Source organism: Schistocerca piceifrons, chromosome 3 (assembly GCF_021461385.2).
Source record: "Schistocerca piceifrons isolate TAMUIC-IGC-003096 chromosome 3, iqSchPice1.1, whole genome shotgun sequence".
In the NCBI taxonomy this organism is placed as follows: Eukaryota; Metazoa; Arthropoda; class Insecta; order Orthoptera; family Acrididae; genus Schistocerca; species Schistocerca piceifrons.
In genome coordinates, this window is record NC_060140.1 from 433,360,969 (window position 1) to 433,379,358 (window position 18,390).

An 18,390-nucleotide genomic window follows, 5' to 3' on the forward strand; every position below is an offset into this window, starting at 1 on the left:
TGCTGTAGAAGTTGAGGTATTGAGGGGGGGATTGTTTGTAAGAGTAGAGATTTCTGTTGTAGTCATCAGAGAAGAGACAGACATCCAGGAAGGTAGCTTTCTGACTGGAAGAGGACCAGGTGGAGCAGATTTTTGGAATTCGTAAAAGGTCCTACTTCATGTTACTGTGTAAATGTGCCAGTAAGTTTAGAGTTATAACAGTCCATTCAACAAAGGAAAATTGGTCGCAGTGGTAGGGGTGTGTGTGATGAACAACATACTAAAAATCGTGACCAGCAGAGTGCTAGCCTTTAAAAGTCAATTTTTTGTTTTCCTTGAATATCTCAAACTATGACTTTTAATGAAAATGTTTCCCAGTCCAAAATGAAACTGCATTAAATAACCTAAAAAAAGTCTTATTCATTTTTTCTCTAGTACTAATGGTTTCTACATTGCAAGGGATGTAAAAATTGCAGACTGTCAAAAATAGTGATTAACGGTATAAAATTGATGTTTGTTGTTAAATGAAATGGATTAGGAACAAATATGAAACGTGTACCACATTTTAGTGCCATGTAACTATTACATGATGAATAGTGTTCCGGGGTGTGACTGAGAGGAGAGTGAGTGAGTGTTCCTGGGGGGATGGAAATTGTTCATTAATAGTTGCTGGAATAATTGGAAAGAATAGTTGAAAGAAATTTAAAGGTAATTTATGAATATGTGCAGAATGCAGGGTGAACTTCAACTGATGATGCCAGTATCAGCAGACCTTCAATATCAATGCTTTCAAGGTCAGTCTTCATAATTTGTGTTATGCACTGATTCACATTAATTCCATTGAGTGCAGTCTTGATTGTGACAACGTCGATGCAGGATTGCTCCTCCACTGTTCGCACAAATTACTCCTGTCTGCCTTGAACCTCTTGATGCAGGATCTCGGCAGTGAGCAAAATGGCGAACAGATAAGGGTGGACTTCTTCAATGTGTGAATAAATTTTGCTTTTCTAATAACTTTTTAGAACACTTTTAATGTATGGTTGAAATACACATTTTTTAACAAAGCTGGTACGACGGATCCAAACATACATCCATACCCTACCACTTATCAAAACAAAAAGGTGAAGATACAGGGATTAATAAATTGAAGATAGTATTTCTTATTTTGTCTCATACAGATGTATCAAAACGTTATCCTTGCCACAAAACAACTCACTAATTTATCTTTGTCGGTGTCTATAACCCATTCAATTTACATATAGCTTACACATAAGAAAAGAAAAGAACGAAAAAATAATATGATTCAGTGCAAGAGGGTGAGAGGGGCAGGGGGAAGAGGAGATGCTTGAGGAAAGGCAAGTCACCAGCTTGTGGTCATGCACAATCCTCCTCCATAGGTGTGCAAACAGAAGAGTAAAGGATTGTCCACTCCCCCTACCCCACATCACAAGAAGTGACAACAGGGTATGCCACAAAGTTGTACTGGTTCTTTCGCAGCTCGCCTCGTGAGTCACTGGTGACGCAGGTGCCAACACTCCTGGGACGGGATTGGGGGGGGGGGGGGTGTTATTTTCCACAATGTGTGTGAAAATTACATTGAATAGAGGTACGAGGTGCTAAGTGGAGCTCTAATGCTAACACAAGAAAAGAGTATGAACAGAACTGTTGTAAATCTGCACACTGTTCTGTAATGCTGGAAAGGAAATTTATTTTTAATCATCCTGTACGGCCGTTGTAGCATTCTTCGAACCACCATGAGCCTTGTAATCTCTTTTCAGTCTTCTGACTGATTTTACCTCTCCAGCGTTTCCTAGCTGTTGCAGTCATGAGAGTAGTCAAAATAACTTCACTGAGCTCATTTTTGTTTTTTCAGGTTATTGAGTGAGTACTTACTTGCAGTCGTTACGTGAGCTATTGTGCAAAAAAAGCTTCGCAGCTGGAGCTGTCAGCTGTCTACCACACTGAAGAGCCTGTTCCAATTGTAACATGCTTGTGAAATTTGTTTGCGGTGTTGGTTTCATTGTCTCCATTATCAATGGATGGAATACTTTTCACAACATTAGGGGTATGAAATGCATTATCCCAGACTCTACTCTCCCAACATCTGAAGAGACCCAGAGGCTTAAATTGGCTTGCTCTGTAACAGCAGTATGTCACCCAGGTGTTACGGGGCTTCAAATATATCAACATATGTCAGGCAATATATTACAGTGGATTACTGTTCTAGATTTGAACATTATCAGTCCTCTTCCACCAGACATTGACACCCATCTTGCAATGTAGTACGCGGATACACTCAGTGCAGCCCATCCTGCAAGTGCCAGCAATTCCTGAATTGAATATATTTATGCTGTTCACCAGTTACACAGTTACTAATGAGAGAATTGCAGGAATTTTCCATTCATTCATTTACCACCCAGTGACTACAACACCGTTACATTACTTAACAACTTAACAATATGCTGTCAATGACAGACAGCAGCAAGATGCCACATTTACGAAACTGTTTCATTTCCCCTCAACACTAAATCACTGACATAACATTTACAAATTAAGCACTTCTCAGCCATTGTTTATAGGAACGTTTTTCATAGAAGTTAACTTAACAATAGGTAGTAGTAAGTACTCACTCAATAAACAAAAAATAAATCCATAATATAAAAACAAGCTCAGTGAATTTATTTTGTGTATTTACATAAGAGAAATGGACAGGAAATGTTAGGGAGGTATAGACTGTATGTAAATTGAAAATGGTCCGTTGTTGTGCTGGGGAAGTTGCCTTTCCCAGAAGAATTCTATTGTTGCTGGACAGGATTACTAGAGAATCAATTTTCCCAATAGTAACATAGAACAATGTGAAGATATATATTTAGACACTGTCCATATGCTTTTTCTGCATTAGTTTCATATCTCCATGTAGCAACTTCCATATGCATGTGTTGCTCACTGCGTCACCAATGATTTGTAAGGCGAGCTGTGAAAGGCCGGTATAAGTTTGTGAGATACCGTGCTGTGGCCTTATGTGACACAGTGGGGGTGGAGAGTGTCTGGAATCACCAGTGTTGGTTCTTCAAATCGTAGACCTATGAAGGAGGGAAGTGCATGACCACAATCTGGCCAGCTGCCTTCTTTCCTGATGCATCTATACCCCCCCCCACCCCCCCCCCAAAAAAAAAAAAAAAAAAAAAAATCCCCTCCAGTCATTTACTGCTGTGGACACAATGTGTCCTTTAATACAGTTCTACTGGACTTAATTGTGGTACAAACATTTAATATTGATTCCTAACCCATTTCATTTAACAGTAAAAATCAGTTTCATACAATTAAAAATCTATTTTTAATAATTTGCAGTGTTTCCATCCTCTGAAATGCGGAAACTACCATTCTTAGAGGGAATATGCCTAGGACCAGGAAATTTAATGCAGGTTAACAAATAACCCCCCCCCCCCCTTTCCAGTCTGCCTCTTTTGGACTTGGCTGACTGGGCTGTAAGAGCTAGTCATTGGTGTACTCTCCAACTAATCACAGTGATGCCCTGTGAGACCACTGTCCACTGTACTCTGCAAAAAAAAGGGGGGGGGGGGGAGAGAACAAAATGGGGAAAAAAAGTCACAATCACTTTTCTGGAGTTTGCTGGCCGCCTAATGGGTGACTCCCCAGGTGGCGGGTAGGAGAAAGCTCAACAGATATGATGGGCACTGAGGAAATAAAATTCTCTGGATGGACCAAAATCAGCACTGCTACCTTGTACTAGGTAGAGGAATCTACAAAGGCTAAGGGAGGAACACCCGTATAGAAAAAGACCCGCTCCTCCAGGTTGGGGGTTGTACGCAGGGCTAATAACCCAGCTACGGAAAACTCCAATATTACGAATATCTCACACATGCCTCGGATGAAAAATGGACCCCAAAATATGATGACCTTGCAGTGGAAATCAAACATGAGAGTTGGAACATGGAATGTACAGAGTATGTTTAAAACAGGATCCTTCCGAAAACTTTGCAAACAACTAGACATTAATAATGTAGCAATAGCAGCAATACAGGAAAAACGACTATTAGATCCGAATATACAGGATATGGATAAGTACACAATATTCAGCAGTGGTAAAGAAAATGGTTATAACGAATTTGGAATTGCCTTCTGTGTACTAAATTATCTTCTACCTTCAGTAATAAAGTTTGAAGCCATTGATGAAAGACTATGCTATCTTAGAATCAGGTCCAAGTGGTTCAACTTGTCACTAATAAACTGTCATGCACCAATTAATGACAAAGATGATGTAATAAAGGATAACTTCTATGAAAGCTTATCAGACCTGTGAAACAAACTACCAAAACATGGTATCAAGATAGTATTAGGCAATAGGGAAAGAGGATATTTTCAGACCAGCTATTGGAAAAGAAAGTGTGCATGAGGAAAGAAATGACAATGCCATTCGGCTGATAAATTTCACTGCATCAACAAATATGATCATTAGCAGTACTACCTTCCCTCATAAAAGAATACATAAAGAAACATGGTACTCATGTGATAAGAAAACAGCAAATCAGATTGATCATGTTCTCATAGATAGCAAACATATAAAAACAATTAATGACGTATGATCCTTACAAGGAGCTGAAATGGGGTCAGATCATAATTTAGTAATAAGCACAATGAAAAATCAAGCTAAAGGCAGCACCAAAAGTGAAATCTAGACTGGAAAACATGAACAGATTTGATTTGCAAAATGTGATGGGGACAGAAGGAATAATGAAGTACAAAGATCTTTTTAAAACGTGTTGTGTTTTGTAAAGTTCCATTTCCTAAAGTGCCGGGAAGCTCTACACCGGAGTATAAAACTTTTTACGGTTCAAAGGCTTGATAAGTTTCATATCTTCAAGGGAAAGTATACTGTTGCTTAACACGGAAAAAATGTACTTTCATTTGGGGTATTGTCAGGTGAGAAAAGCTGTATTTTAACAGGGAAAAATCCAGAGAATTTTTTTTTCTTGTCCACTTATACACCCTGAATAAGTTCTCTCTTTATTTTGGTTGTATCAGTGATTCTATCATCAGATATCTGACATAATGAAAGCCCAGACTGTGTGAGGAGATTTTATACTTTCCTGTCCATATACCCAAATAAAAATGTATGTCTTACCATGCCTTTACCAGAGGTGGCCCGTTTATCAGATTGCAGTAACAAGGCTGCATCCCACTTTATATCAATATATTGTGATACATGTTTAAGGCAGTGTGATTATACTCCGTGAATTCTGCAATTTCATATGTATTGTGATGTGGTAAATGCTTTCACATTGTGCAAGGATGGATGTAAAGATGAAGGGGAATATGTTGACTATGAACTTCGGGCTCTAAACAGTGCAATTATTAGTTCTTTAACCCACTGTACTTGTACTGTACCGTTTAGATGATCAGGTCACATAATGGTGGTAGATAAATTCTGACAACACCATATGATAGACAATCATATATGGATGCACAAACAAAACCACTGAAGCACATAACACCCTCCAAAAGCCTTGCAAATCGTTGAAGGTACCTGTATACTTACAGCATGAGAGCCTTATAAGTGAGTTAACGAGTTTAATGGAATATTACTTTGAATTCTATCAATGATTTTATTAGAAGGAACCTCTTTTAGACAACTGGAATATGCCAAATGTGCTGTGCATCTTATAACTCCATTAAATTAATATATCCACGTAACAGTGGTTTTAATTGATGTTACAGTTCCCATAAGTTTACTCCAAATCAGCTTTTTTAACTGCATGTTTCCAATTCTTTCTTGTGCAAAATGTCAATGTAAAATGATTGATAATTTCTTAATGGAGGATCAAGCTAAACTTTTGAACATATCATTGTCATTATTCTGTTTGTGTATCACTAACATTACACATTAATATGCTGTAAAGCTAAACAGTGTAAGATGCAGGTCCATGATTTTCTAATTAAAAAAGGTAGCCAGTTGAGTTGTAAGTTTGTTAGTAACTTGTATGCGATTTATTAATAAATGCAAACAGCGTATGTGATTTTTGTATTAATGTGAAGTGTGGATTTGACTGCTCCATCTGTCCTCAGATATTCTTTATGTTAAATCTTCCATAGGAAATGGGTCCAAAGAATAGAGGCTCCATCACTCGCCGCGCTGACTTTGGACGAACTCCCATCTCAGATATATTCAGAGGACAGCTCCGCTCTCGTGTTCAGCGTGCTGGGGATGAGTTCACAGATAACGTTCAACCATTCTTTACCCTACAGCTTGACATAGAGGTAATTGTTGTGTTCTTTTTCCTTGCTTGTAGTTGAAGTAAGAAGAATTTGACGTGTGTATTCAAAAACTGTTTCCTGTTAATATGTTAAATTAATGAAGAGTTGCATGATGTAAATGATTGCTCATGGCATAACATACATGTAGTATTCCATATCCCAACTTAACAAAATTCTATTTCTTTTTGTATGATGTAGATTATTGCGTCTTAGGTAATTGAAAATTGTAAATGTCACAGGAGTCTTGGGTTTCAGAAACTTATTTGCTCTGTGATATCCATGTTGTATAAATGAAATATCGCTAGCCACAACTGATGAGAAAAACAAAGTGTGGGAATGATTTGATAGAAGGAAATGTGTTAAAGAAAGTTAAAATGGTAGACTGTGGAGTGACTACAATATAACGGAAAGATAGATTGCTACTTACTGTAAAGGTGACGTACTGACAAGGGGAGGCCGCCCATTGTGAAATTCAGATTCGATTCATACTGCGCATAATAAAAGCTCATGGCCAGAGGTGTAATGTGGCAAAGCACCAAGATGCACTTCTCAGCCGTTGTTGAGAAAATCGACATTAACTGTCGCTGCGCTGCCGCTGCGGTGAAATACTCTCTACGATTAATAATTTTCTACAGCGTCGTGGCGCAGCGGTAAGCGCTCGGGTTCGTATTCCGAAGGTCGCCGGATCGAATCCCGCGCTATGCAACTTTTTTTTATTATTTGTTTTTTTGTAATTCAAATGTATACACACACATTATATATAATTTCCGGCAATCAGTTGCAACAATTATACATATAATAAGTTGTTGAAAGAAGACGTAGAAACGATATTGGTTGGTAATCATACCAGTATAAAAAGTTGTGCAATGATAGCAGCTGACTTGACATATGACATGGCTGCTTTCACAGTTGGCCCAGCCTTTGATGGGGTAGGGTAAGCCTGTGACAGGGGAATAGGAAGTGCTGGGTGGGTGGATTGGGCAGGTCTTGCACCTGGGTCACCCACATGAATATGATCCCAGTGGCAAGGGTTTGGTAATGGGAGTGGCATAGGGATGGACGAGAATGTGCTTCTTGGGGGGAGGTGAGAGGATTGGGTAAGCGTGGGGAAATGGCAGGGAAGATTTGGCAAGACACTCAGCATACTGGGCAAGGGAGTTCTTGTCACCACAGACACGCTGTCCCCTGGTGACCAGGCTGTATGGGAGGGATTTATTTGGTGTGGAAGGGATGACAGCTGTCGAAATGTGAATGCTGTTGTTGGGCTTAAAGTTGACAGAGGTTTGAATGGAGTCATTGGGGGTGGGGGGGGGGGGGGGGCAGTAGTCAACATGTAGGAAGGTGACATGCTAAGTTTAGGAGGAACAGGTGAGTCTGTTGGGAGAGCAGGTGTTGTAGTTGTGAAGGAATGAAGATAGGGTGTCTTGTTCCAGAGTCCAGTTCATGAAGATACCATCAATGAACCTGGACCAGACTAGGGGTTTGGCATTTTGAGAGGCTAGGAAGGTATCCTCTAGACAGCTGATAAAACAGGTTAGGATAGGAGGGTGTCCTGGTTGTGCTGTAGATTTGTTTGTATACCTTCCCTTCAAAGGAGAAGTAGTTGAGAGTTAGGATAGAGCAAGTAAGGTGAATGAGGTAGAGGATTTGGAGTGTGGAGGACATTTGGAATGGTAGTGTTCGGTTGTGGTAAGACCATGGGCAAGAGGGATGTTGGTGTATTGGGAAGTAGCATCAGCAGTGATGTGTAGGATCCCAGGAGGTAAAGGGGTGGGCATGGTGGTGAGTTGGTGAAGGAAGTAGTTGCTATTCTGATGTGGGAGGCTAGATTATGGGCAGTTAGTTGGAGGTGTTGCTTAGTGAGTGGCAAAATTCTTTCAGTGGGGACACAATAACCAGCTGCAATGGGGTGTCCAGGATTGTTGGGCTTTTGGATTTTGTGGAACGTATGAAAGGTGAATATGCAAAGGATGAGGAGGCAAATGGATTCAAGGGCAAGGTTCTAGGAAGTGCTAAGGCTTTAAGCAGGGATTGGAGGTTATGTTGGACTCCAGGTGTATCATTCTGGCAGAGTTTATAGGAGGTGGTGTCAAATAATTGGTAGAATATCACCGATGGATGCTGATTTGAACTGGGAGAGGCAGGGTTCAGTGTTGGGATTAGGTTGGCTTTGGTATGAGGGATTGGTGGCAAAGAAGTGTTCCCATTGCAGGGACCAGGAGAAGGAGAGTAGCTCTTTGACGAGTACAACGTGATTAAATTTGGGTGCAGGGCTGAAGAAGAGGCATTTGGATAGGACTGAAATGTATGTGGAACTGAGGGGCTTGGTGGAAAGATTAACAACAGTTTTATGGGAATGTTTTGACACTGGATTTAATTGAATGTTGGTAGGGAGTTTTGGGGATGTGACAAGTTGAAAAGGTCAGTTAGGCATGGTCTTGGGTGCTACGAGGGGTTGGCAAGGAGGAACACTGTGGATAGTGTAGGCTTTGGATAGTGGTGCCCCAAGATGGCAGTAGGATGTCAGCAGGTTGAATAACTTACTGAAGTGATGCCTGGAATACTGGTCCAGGTGCTTGGGATAGCATGTGCAGGAGAGCAAGGGATTCAATTTCAGAGAAGTGGTGTATGTAGCAGGGATTCCACAGTAGCAGTATCTTGTGGAGGGAACATAGGTAGTTCCAGGATGCCTGTGCTGTGGGGATGATGATCAGCAGTACCTGGTTAGTGAGGGACAGGGATTGGCAGAATCTGAGAAGGTGAGGAGGGGACAGAGTCCATGGGTTAGGCAGCATTTAAGAAGCAGGGTATGAGACTGGGAGTTGGCCAAAGAAAGGTATTATTTTCTACACTGTGGCAGAAAGGTGGAGCAGGGGTCCATTGTGGCAGGGATGGTGTAGGCGATAAAATAATGATGTGGAAGTGGGCAAATGGTATTAGATGGTTGTGATGGGAACTGGATAACATTTTTCTGTTACGCAGTTCCCTTCACAACCATCTAGTACATAAGGACATGCAAAAACACACACTGATATGTAAAGTGCAAGTCCATAAAACTAGACAATAATTTGCACAAATAAGTTAAAAACCTACAGGAACATGGGAGAAAAGGAAGGGGTGAGGTATGTGAGTATGTGTGTTGGGATAAGGGAAGAGGGTGGAAAGGGGATCAGTTAGGTTCACAAGTTCATGTGGCAGTAAAATATTTGAGAATGAGGGAGGAAGTGTGATCAAAATGAATAAATATAATCATCAGTGGAAAGAATTTGGGGTTTCAGATGTTGCATCAGCAATCCAAGCGGTCACGTAGCCATGTATTGTGTGCTGAGATTGTTGATCAGTGTGGCTCAGAAGCATTGATTTGATGCTCACTAATTAACAAAGATAGATTTGACACTGAATGATTAACAGAGATAGGAACTCATTCTAAAGAGTATTCTGGTAAAAAGCATTTCTGTAATTAATGTTTTTTGCAGTCTGATGCATAGTTGTAGGAGGAAAAGATTAATAACTAAAATTACTCATGTAATTCAGGAAAGTCCTGGGTGGAATATGAACAATGGAAGGAGGTAAAGAAACCACTCTCTCTATAGTCAGTGTCTTCCTCCTGTACTAACAGTAATAATTAGTAGAAAAAAATTGTTAAATCGCACATATGGCTTAATTCTTGCTTACAGCGCAGTCCAATTAGGCTGCAGTGCCTAGTCACTATAGCCCAGTCTGTGTGCATTTTGTTTTGTCTGTATGGTCAGAGGAAGGACATTTTCAAAATTTAAGGGGCAATTTTAGTCTAATTTATCACACTTTCAATGCCTGAACTATATAGTGAGTGAATTTAAATTAATTCAATTATTTTTTCATACTGTTATAAGTTTTGTTGTAATTTAATACATTGTGATGTATTTTGAGCAAGTTCAGTTCATCACTGCATCACATAGATGCTATTGAGACAATTTTAGTAGTAGCTGTACAAAACATACAATCTATTCATAACAGCCATGTAACTACACTTGGCCACAATGACTACCATTAATTATATTCACTGAAATGAAGAGAGTGGTGGATCAGTGGGGATGAAGTTCAAGATGATAGATTGACATGAAACATTAATGAAAAAAAGTCAGAGATGTTGGACATGCAGTCTTATGAATATGTTGTGACAAATGAAAATTTTTGTCACACAGGTACTCAAACCCCAATTTCATGCTTTTCAGCAAAAACATGAAGTTGTAATTTAGCTCCCAGTTTATCACAAATTCTGAATTGTCACAATCTGTTCATTGTGTAATGAGTTGTTACATTCATTGTTTGTATGCCAATCAGATGCTTGTAATGCCAAGTTTAGTTACATTTTAAGTGGTACTTTGAGAATTTCTGTATTACGCTATTCCATTCAATGCCGAAATTTATTTGCACACGATGCAAACAGTACAATGTCATCCTCAATTTGACGTTAATGCAGATATGTGCCATTCCTTCCTCATTTTGTTCACTCAGGATTGCAGAGTGTAATTTATGATGATATATAGAGACATGAAAACTTTATGTATACAAGGTCTGTTCAAAAAATTCTGAAACAGTTTCTTTTTTTACGCTTACCATTCAATCTTGTATATAGTCTCCTTCGAAATATTCTCCTCTATGATTGATACATTGCTTCCAATGCCGTTACCTCTTCCGGTAGCACTCTTGCTATGCCTCTTGCTGGATTGCACGAAGTGCTGTAAACGAATTTTCTTTTATCTTGTCTGCAAATCTTCGTCCTTTCAACGGAGTATTCAACTTTGGAAATAAAAAACAAAATTCCACTGGGGCCAGATCAGGAGAGTATGGAGGATGAGGCAGCACAGTGATTTCGTATTGTGTACAGTAGTCACACGCACCAACAGAGATGAATGTGTATGTATGGTATCGTGATGCAAGAGCCATGGATTGTCTTGCCATGTTTCAGGCCGTTTGTGCCTCACATTTTCTTGTAGGTGTTGTACCATGCCCGGATAGTACCATCGATTAACAGTTTGTCGCTGTGGCTCAAAATCATGATGAAGTAATTCTTCAGAGTCAAAGAAAACTGTCAGCATTACTCTTGACATTTGGGTCATAAATCAGATGCGAATAATTATAGGCCTATTTCGCTTACGTCAATCTGTTGTAGAATAATGGAACATGTTTTGTGTTCTCGTATTATGACGTTCTTAGATAATACAAATCTCCTTCATCATAACCAACATGGATTCCGCAAACAGAGATCATGTGAAACTCAGCTCGCCCTATTTGCCCAAGAAATTCACAGTGCCGTAGACACTGGCGAGCAGATTGATGCCGTATTCCTGGACTTCAGGAAGGCATTTGATACGGTTCCGCACTTACGTTTAGTGAAAAAAACACGAGCTTACGGAATATCGGACCAGGTTTGTGATTGGATTCAGGATTTCCTAGAAGAAAGAACACAACATGTTATTCTTAACGGTTCAAAATCTGCAGATGTAGAGGTAATTTCGGGAGTACCGCAGGGAAGCGTGATAGGACCTTTATTGTTTACAATATACATAAATGACTTAGTTGACAACATCGGTAGCTCCGTGAGGCTATTTGCAGATGACACGGTTGTCTACAAGAAAGTAGCAACATCAGAAGACTCGTACGTACTCCAGGAGGACCTGCAGAGGATTAATGCATGGTGCGACAGCTGGCAGCTTTCCCTAAACGTAGATAAATGTAATATAATGCGCATACATAGGGGCAGAAATCCATTCCAGTACGATTATGCCATAGGTGGTAAATCATTGGAAGCGGTAACGACCGTAAAATACTTAGGAGTTACTATCCGGAGCGATCTGAAGTGGAATGATCACATAAAACAAATAGTGGGAAAAGCAGGCGCCAGGTTGAGATTCATAGGAAGAATTCTAAGAAAATGTGACTCATCGACGAAAGAAGTAGCTTACAAAACGCTTGTTCGTCCGATTCTTGAGTATTGCTCATCAGTATGGGACCCTTACCAGGTTGGATTAATAGAAGAGATAGACATGATCCAGCGAAAAGCAGCGCGATTCGTCATGGGGACATTTAGTCAGCGCGAGAGCGTTACGGAGATGGTGAACAAGCTCCAGTGGCGGACCCTTCAAGAAAGGCGTTACGCAATACGGAGAGGTTTATTATCGAAATTACGAGAGAGCACATTCCGGGAAGAGATGGGCAACATATTACTACCGCCCACATATATCTCGCGTAATGATCACAACGAAAAGATCCGAGAAATTAGAGCAAATACGGAGACTTACAAGCAGTCGTACTTCCCACGCACAATTCGTGAATGGAACAGGGAAGGGGGGATCAGATAGTGGTACAATAAGTACCCTCCGCCACACACCGTAAGGTGGCTCGCGGAGTATAGATGTAGATGTAGATGTAGAATTGACCTGACACGCTTGTTTTGGTGTTGGAGAACATTTCCTAACCCATTTTGAAGATGGAACCTCAGTCTCAGTGTCACCATAGACTCATGTCTCATCACCATTTATGATTCTCTTAAGGCACATCTCGTTCTCTTTTGTGTGGTCCATAAGCTCTTCAGATTTCAAGGCGAAGGTCTTTCTGGTCTTGACTAATGAGCAATGGGATAAACTTGGTGGCAGCATGATACATTCCATGATGCTCTGTCAGGATTTCCTGACGTGATTCAACTGAAATGTTGAATTATTCTGCAATCTCTCAGACAGCCAGTCTTCAGTTGTCACACACACAGTTTCATTGATGTTCCTGACATTGAACGTCATTGGTAGACATCAAAGAGTGTTCTGAACTAGGGTCACCTTCAACTTCCATCCGGCCATTGTTAAAAACTGTGAGAACCATTTGTAACACAGAGTACAGCTACAGCAGTCATCACCGTAGGCCCCCTGCATCATTTAGTGTGTGTCTGTAAAGATTTTCATGAGTTTCATACAAAATTTAATGTGGACGCATTGCTCCTCTAACTGTGCCATCTTGAAATTCTCAAACAGTGCAATGCAACGTTCTACTGGATACAGCACTGAACAGTAACTAATAGCCATACAATAATGAAATTTCAGCAGTTACACATTAAACATAGGCATGTGTAGGGGTGCCAACCAAATTTTGCCCCAACACACCATTGGCACAAAATTTGGAATGTTCTGCAATTTTTTGAACAGATCGTGTGGAATGTACACAATACATAATTGAAAGTTCTTATAAAATGTGGAAGTTTCTCTGTTCCTGTGTGAAAATGTCATAAATCTGGTGGCAGCAGTTTACTAATGTGATAACTGATTGTAATTTAATGTTGAAATTGTATCTTGATTTTTTTCTCAATGCTGAGATTGTACATAACATTAAAAATTTGCTTGTTGTGTAATGAACTGAAACACTAGATGATATGTGATGAATATACCTTCTTCTAAAGAACTCCGTCCCAGTAACACCTTAATGCACTGATGTCTGACACATTGGCACAGCTAATAATATAAAATCTTACATGTTTCGCAGAGACCATTAATTTACTGCATCAACTAAGCTATGAATTTTTGTACTTAATTACAAAAACCACGCACTAGGGCTCTTTTACCTTTGTAACATGTAAATCAACTTCTTGCCTTCTTGGTTTGCTTTTAACAGTTTCTCATGACAGAGGATATGTGATGCCAGACAGACATCGCAGTTGTCATGTGTGACATCTAGATTAATTTAAATCATGCTGCATGAGTAGTACAATAATTTCTTATGGAAACACTTGAGTTTGCTCTACCACCATACAATAATATTACCGCACAACCTAGACATTGTTTACAATAGATAATAAAAATAATAATGAGCAGATATTGAAGTGCTGATTTTCAGTGTTCTGTTCTACAACTAAAAACCTGTGCCATAAACAAAAGTCCTATTGCTGCGCTTCCCTGATAGAAGCGAATCCAATGTGTGCCATGTAGCAGATCTAATGCACATCCTGCTGTTTCATGTGTTTTTGAACTAAAATTCTCATATTTTGCAGTTAACATATGTATGTCTGTGTATTACAAAAAAATTTAGTTTTATTGTTCTCAGAAAAACATTTGACAGAACACACTATTTTTGGTAAGATTTATTATGAAAAAACATAAAGAAATATGACACAAATAAGTGTTACCTCTATGCCAACACAGAGTTTGAAGACGATTTCACTACCGTGAGGGAAGGTATTTTTAGTGATAAAAGATTGTTAGCAAACAGGAAGACAAATACTCAATGTACAATGAAGGAAACATTGAAACACAGTCGGTTGCAACTTGAGAATAAGCTGACAAATCTTTTGGTGAAAGACACACGTAATCTGTTCACACTCCTAAGATGTTTAGAGCAGAAAGTGAAGCATTTCTGAGAATAGTGGACTGTAGGCTCCTCCTCGTCGTCGTCCTGCTCCTCCTCCTCCTCGTCGTCGTCCTGCTCCTCCTCCTCCTCGTCGTCGTCCTGCTCCTCCTCCTCCTCCTCGTCGTCGTCCTGGTCCTCCTCCTCCTCGTCGTCGTCCTGCTCCTCCTCGTCGTCGTCGTCCTGCTCCTCCTCCTCGTCGTCGTCCTGCTCCTCCTCCTCCTCGTCGTCGTCCTGCTCCTCCTCCTCCTCGTCGTCGTCCTGCTCCTCCTCCTCCTCGTCGTCGTCCTCCTCCTCCTCCTCCTCCTCCTCCTCCTCCTCGTCGTCCTGCTCCTCCTCCTCCTCCTCCTCCTCCTCGTCCTGCTCCTCTTCCTCATCCTCCTCCTCCTCCTCCTCCTCCTCCTCCTCGTCCTGCTCCTCTTCCTCATCTTCCTCCTCCTCCTCCTCCTCGTCCTGCTCCTCTTCCTCATCCTCCTCCTCCTCCTCCTCCTCCTCTTCCTCGTCGTCCTGCTCCTCCTTCTCCTCCTCCTCGTCGTCGTCGTCCTGCTCCTCCTCCTCGTCGTCGTCGTCGTCGTCCTGCTCCTCCTCCTCGTCGTCGTCGTCGTCGTCGTCCTGCTCCTCCTCGTCGTCGTCGTTGTCGTCGTCCTGCTCCTCCTCGTCGTCGTCGTTGTCGTCGTCCTGCTCCTCCTCGTCGTCGTCGTCGTCGTCGTCGTCCTGCTCCTCCTCGTCGTCGTCGTTGTCGTCGTCCTGCTCCTCCTCGTCGTCGTCGTCGTCGTCGTCCTGCTCCTCCTCGTCGTCGTCCTGCTCCTCCTCGTCGTCGTCCTGCTCCTCCTCGTCGTCGTCCTGCTCCTCCTCGTCGTCGTCCTGCTCCTCCTCGTCGTCGTCCTGCTCCTCCTCGTCGTCGTCCTCCTCCTCCTCGTCGTCGTCCTCCTCCTCCTCCTCCTCCTCCTGCTGCTCCTCCTCCTCCTGCTGCTCCTCCTCCTCCTCCTCCTCCTCCTCCTCGTCGTCGACCTGCTTCTCCTCCTCCTCGTCGTCGACCTGCTTCTCCTCCTCCTCGTCGTCGACCTGCTTCTCCTCCTCCTCGTCGTCGACCTGCTTCTCCTCCTCCTCGTCGTCGACCTGCTTCTCCTCCTCCTCCTCCTCGTCCTCCTCCTCCTCCTCCTCGTCGTCCTGCTTCTCCTCCTCCTCCTCCTCCTCCTCGTCGTCCTGCTTCTCCTCCTCCTCCTCCTCCTCCTCCTCGTCGTCGTCGTCCTGCTCCTCCTCCTCGTCGTCGTCGTCCTGCTCCTCCTCCTCCTCTTCGTCGTCGTCCTGCTCCTCCTCCTCTTCGTCGTCGTCCTGCTCCTCCTCCTCCTCGTCGTCGTCCTGCTCCTCCTCGTCGTCGTCGTCCTGCTCCTCCTCCTCGTCGTCGTCGTCCTGCTCCTCCTCCTCCTCCTCCTCCTCGTCGTCGTCGTCTCCTCCTCCTCCTCCTCCTCGTCGTCGTCGTCGTCTCCTCCTCCTCCTCCTCCTCGTCGTCGTCGTCGTCTCCTCCTCCTCCTCCTCCTCCTCCTCCTCCTCCTCCTCGTCGTCGTCGTCGTCGTCCTGCTCCTCCTCCTCGTCGTCGTCGTCCTGCTCCTCCTCCTCCTCGTCGTCGTCCTGCATCACCTCCTCCTCCTCCTCCTCGTCGTCGTCCTGCATCACCTCCTCCTCCTCCTCCTCCTCGTCGTCGTCCTGCATCACCTCCTCCTCCTCTTCCTCGTCGTCCTGCACCTCCTCCTCCTCGTCGTCGTCCTGCACCTCCTCCTCCTCGTCGTCGTCCTGCACCTCCTCCTCCTCGTCGTCGTCCTGCACCTCCTCCTCCTCCTCCTCCTCCTCCTCGTCGTCGTCCTGCTCCTCCTCGTCCTCCTCGTCGTCGTCCTGCTCCTCCTCGTCCTCCTCGTCGTCGTCCTGCTCCTCCTCCTCCTCCTCGTCGTCGTCCTGCTCCTCGTCGTCGTCGTCGTCGTCGTCCTGCTCGTCGTCGTCGTCGTCGTCGTCCTGCTCCTCGTCGTCGTCGTCGTCGTCGTCGTCCTGCTCCTCGTCGTCGTCGTCGTCGTCGTCCTGCTCCTCGTCGTCGTCGTCGTCGTCGTCCTGCTCCTCGTCGTCGTCGTCGTCGTCGTCCTGCTCCTCGTCGTCGTCGTCGTCCTGCTCCTCGTCGTCGTCGTCGTCGTCGTCCTGCTCCTCGTCGTCGTCGTCGTCGTCGTCCTGCTCCTCGTCGTCGTCGTCGTCGTCGTCCTGCTCCTCCTCCTCCTCCTCGTCGTCGTCGTCGTCGTCGTCGTCCTGTTCCTCCTCCTCCTCGTCGTCGTCGTCGTCGTCGTCGTCCTCCTCGTCGTCGTCGTCGTCGTCGTCGTCGTCCTCCTCCTCCTCCTCCTCCTCCTCCTCCTCCTCCTCCTCGTCGTCGTCGTCGTCGTCGTCGTCGTCGTCGTCCTGCTCCTCCTCCTCCTCCTCCTCCTCGTCGTCGTCCTGCTCCTACTCCTCCTTCTCGTCGTCGTCCTGCTCCTACTCCTCCTTCTCGTCGTCGTCCTGCTCCTACTCCTCCTCCTCGTCGTCGTCCTGCTCCTGCTCCTCCTCCTCGTCGTCGTCCTGCTCCTCCTCCTCCTCGTCGTCGTCCTGCTCCTCCTCCTCCTCGTCGTCGTCCTGCTCCTCCTCCTCCTCGTCGTCGTCCTGCTCCTCCTCCTCCTCGTCGTCGTCCTGCTCCTCCTCCTCCTCGTCGTCGTCCTGCTCCTCCTCCTCCTCGTCGTCGTCCTGCTCCTCCTCCTCCTCGTCGTCGTCCTGCTCCTCCTCCTCCTCGTCGTCGTCCTGCTCCTCCTCCTCGTCGTCGTCCTGCTCCTCCTCCTCGTCGTCGTCCTGCTCCTCCTCCTCGTCGTCGTCCTGCTCCTCCTCCTCGTCGTCGTCCTGCTCCTCCTCCTCGTCGTCGTCCTGCTCCTCCTCCTCGTCGTCGTCCTGCTCCTCCTCCTCGTCGTCGTCCTGCTCCTCCTCCTCGTCGTCGTCCTGCTCCTCCTCCTCGTCGTCGTCCTGCTCCTCCTCCTCGTCGTCGTCCTGCTCCTCCTCGTCGTCGTCGTCCTGCTCCTCCTCGTCGTCGTCGTCCTGCTCCTCCTCGTCGTCGTCGTCCTGCTCCTCCTCGTCGTCGTCGTCCTGCTCCTCCTCGTCGTCGTCGTCCTGCTCCTCCTCGTCGTCGTCGTCCTGCTCCTCCTCGTCGTCGTCGTCCTGCTCCTCGTCGTCGTCGTCGTCCTGCTCCTCGTCGTCGTCGTCGTCCTGCTCCTCGTCGTCGTCGTCGTCCTGCTCCTCGTCGTCGTCGTCGTCCTGCTCCTCGTCGTCGTCGTCGTCCTGCTCCTCGTCGTCGTCGTCGTCCTGCTCCTCGTCGTCGTCGTCGTCCTGCTCCTCGTCGTCGTCGTCGTCCTGCTCCTCGTCGTCGTCGTCGTCCTGCTCCTCGTCGTCGTCGTCGTCCTGCTCCTCGTCGTCGTCGTCGTCCTGCTCCTCGTCGTCGTCGTCGTCCTGCTCCTCGTCGTCGTCGTCGTCCTGCTCCTCGTCGTCGTCGTCGTCGTCCTGCTCCTCGTCGTCGTCGTCGTCGTCCTGCTCCTCGTCGTCGTCGTCGTCGTCCTGCTCCTCGTCGTCGTCGTCGTCGTCCTGCTCCTCGTCGTCGTCGTCGTCGTCCTGCTCCTCGTCGTCGTCGTCGTCGTCCTGCTCCTCGTCGTCGTCGTCGTCGTCCTGCTCCTCGTCGTCGTCGTCGTCGTCCTGCTCCTCGTCGTCGTC

At 45.0% G+C, this 18,390-nt stretch overlaps 1 protein-coding gene across 3 annotated transcripts in view; it reads left to right on the plus strand.

Annotated features, from left to right (window-relative positions):
* LOC124789923 (ubiquitin carboxyl-terminal hydrolase 10-like) overlaps positions 1-18,390 on the plus strand; it is a 138,502-nt gene that overhangs the window by 62,392 nt on the left and 57,720 nt on the right. For all 3 annotated transcript variants that reach the window (XM_047257445.1, XM_047257444.1, XM_047257446.1), the window contains one exon: positions 6,094-6,258. In XM_047257445.1, the coding sequence (XP_047113401.1) occupies positions 6,094-6,258 (165 nt within the window). The remainder of the gene's footprint in view (positions 1-6,093; positions 6,259-18,390) is intronic.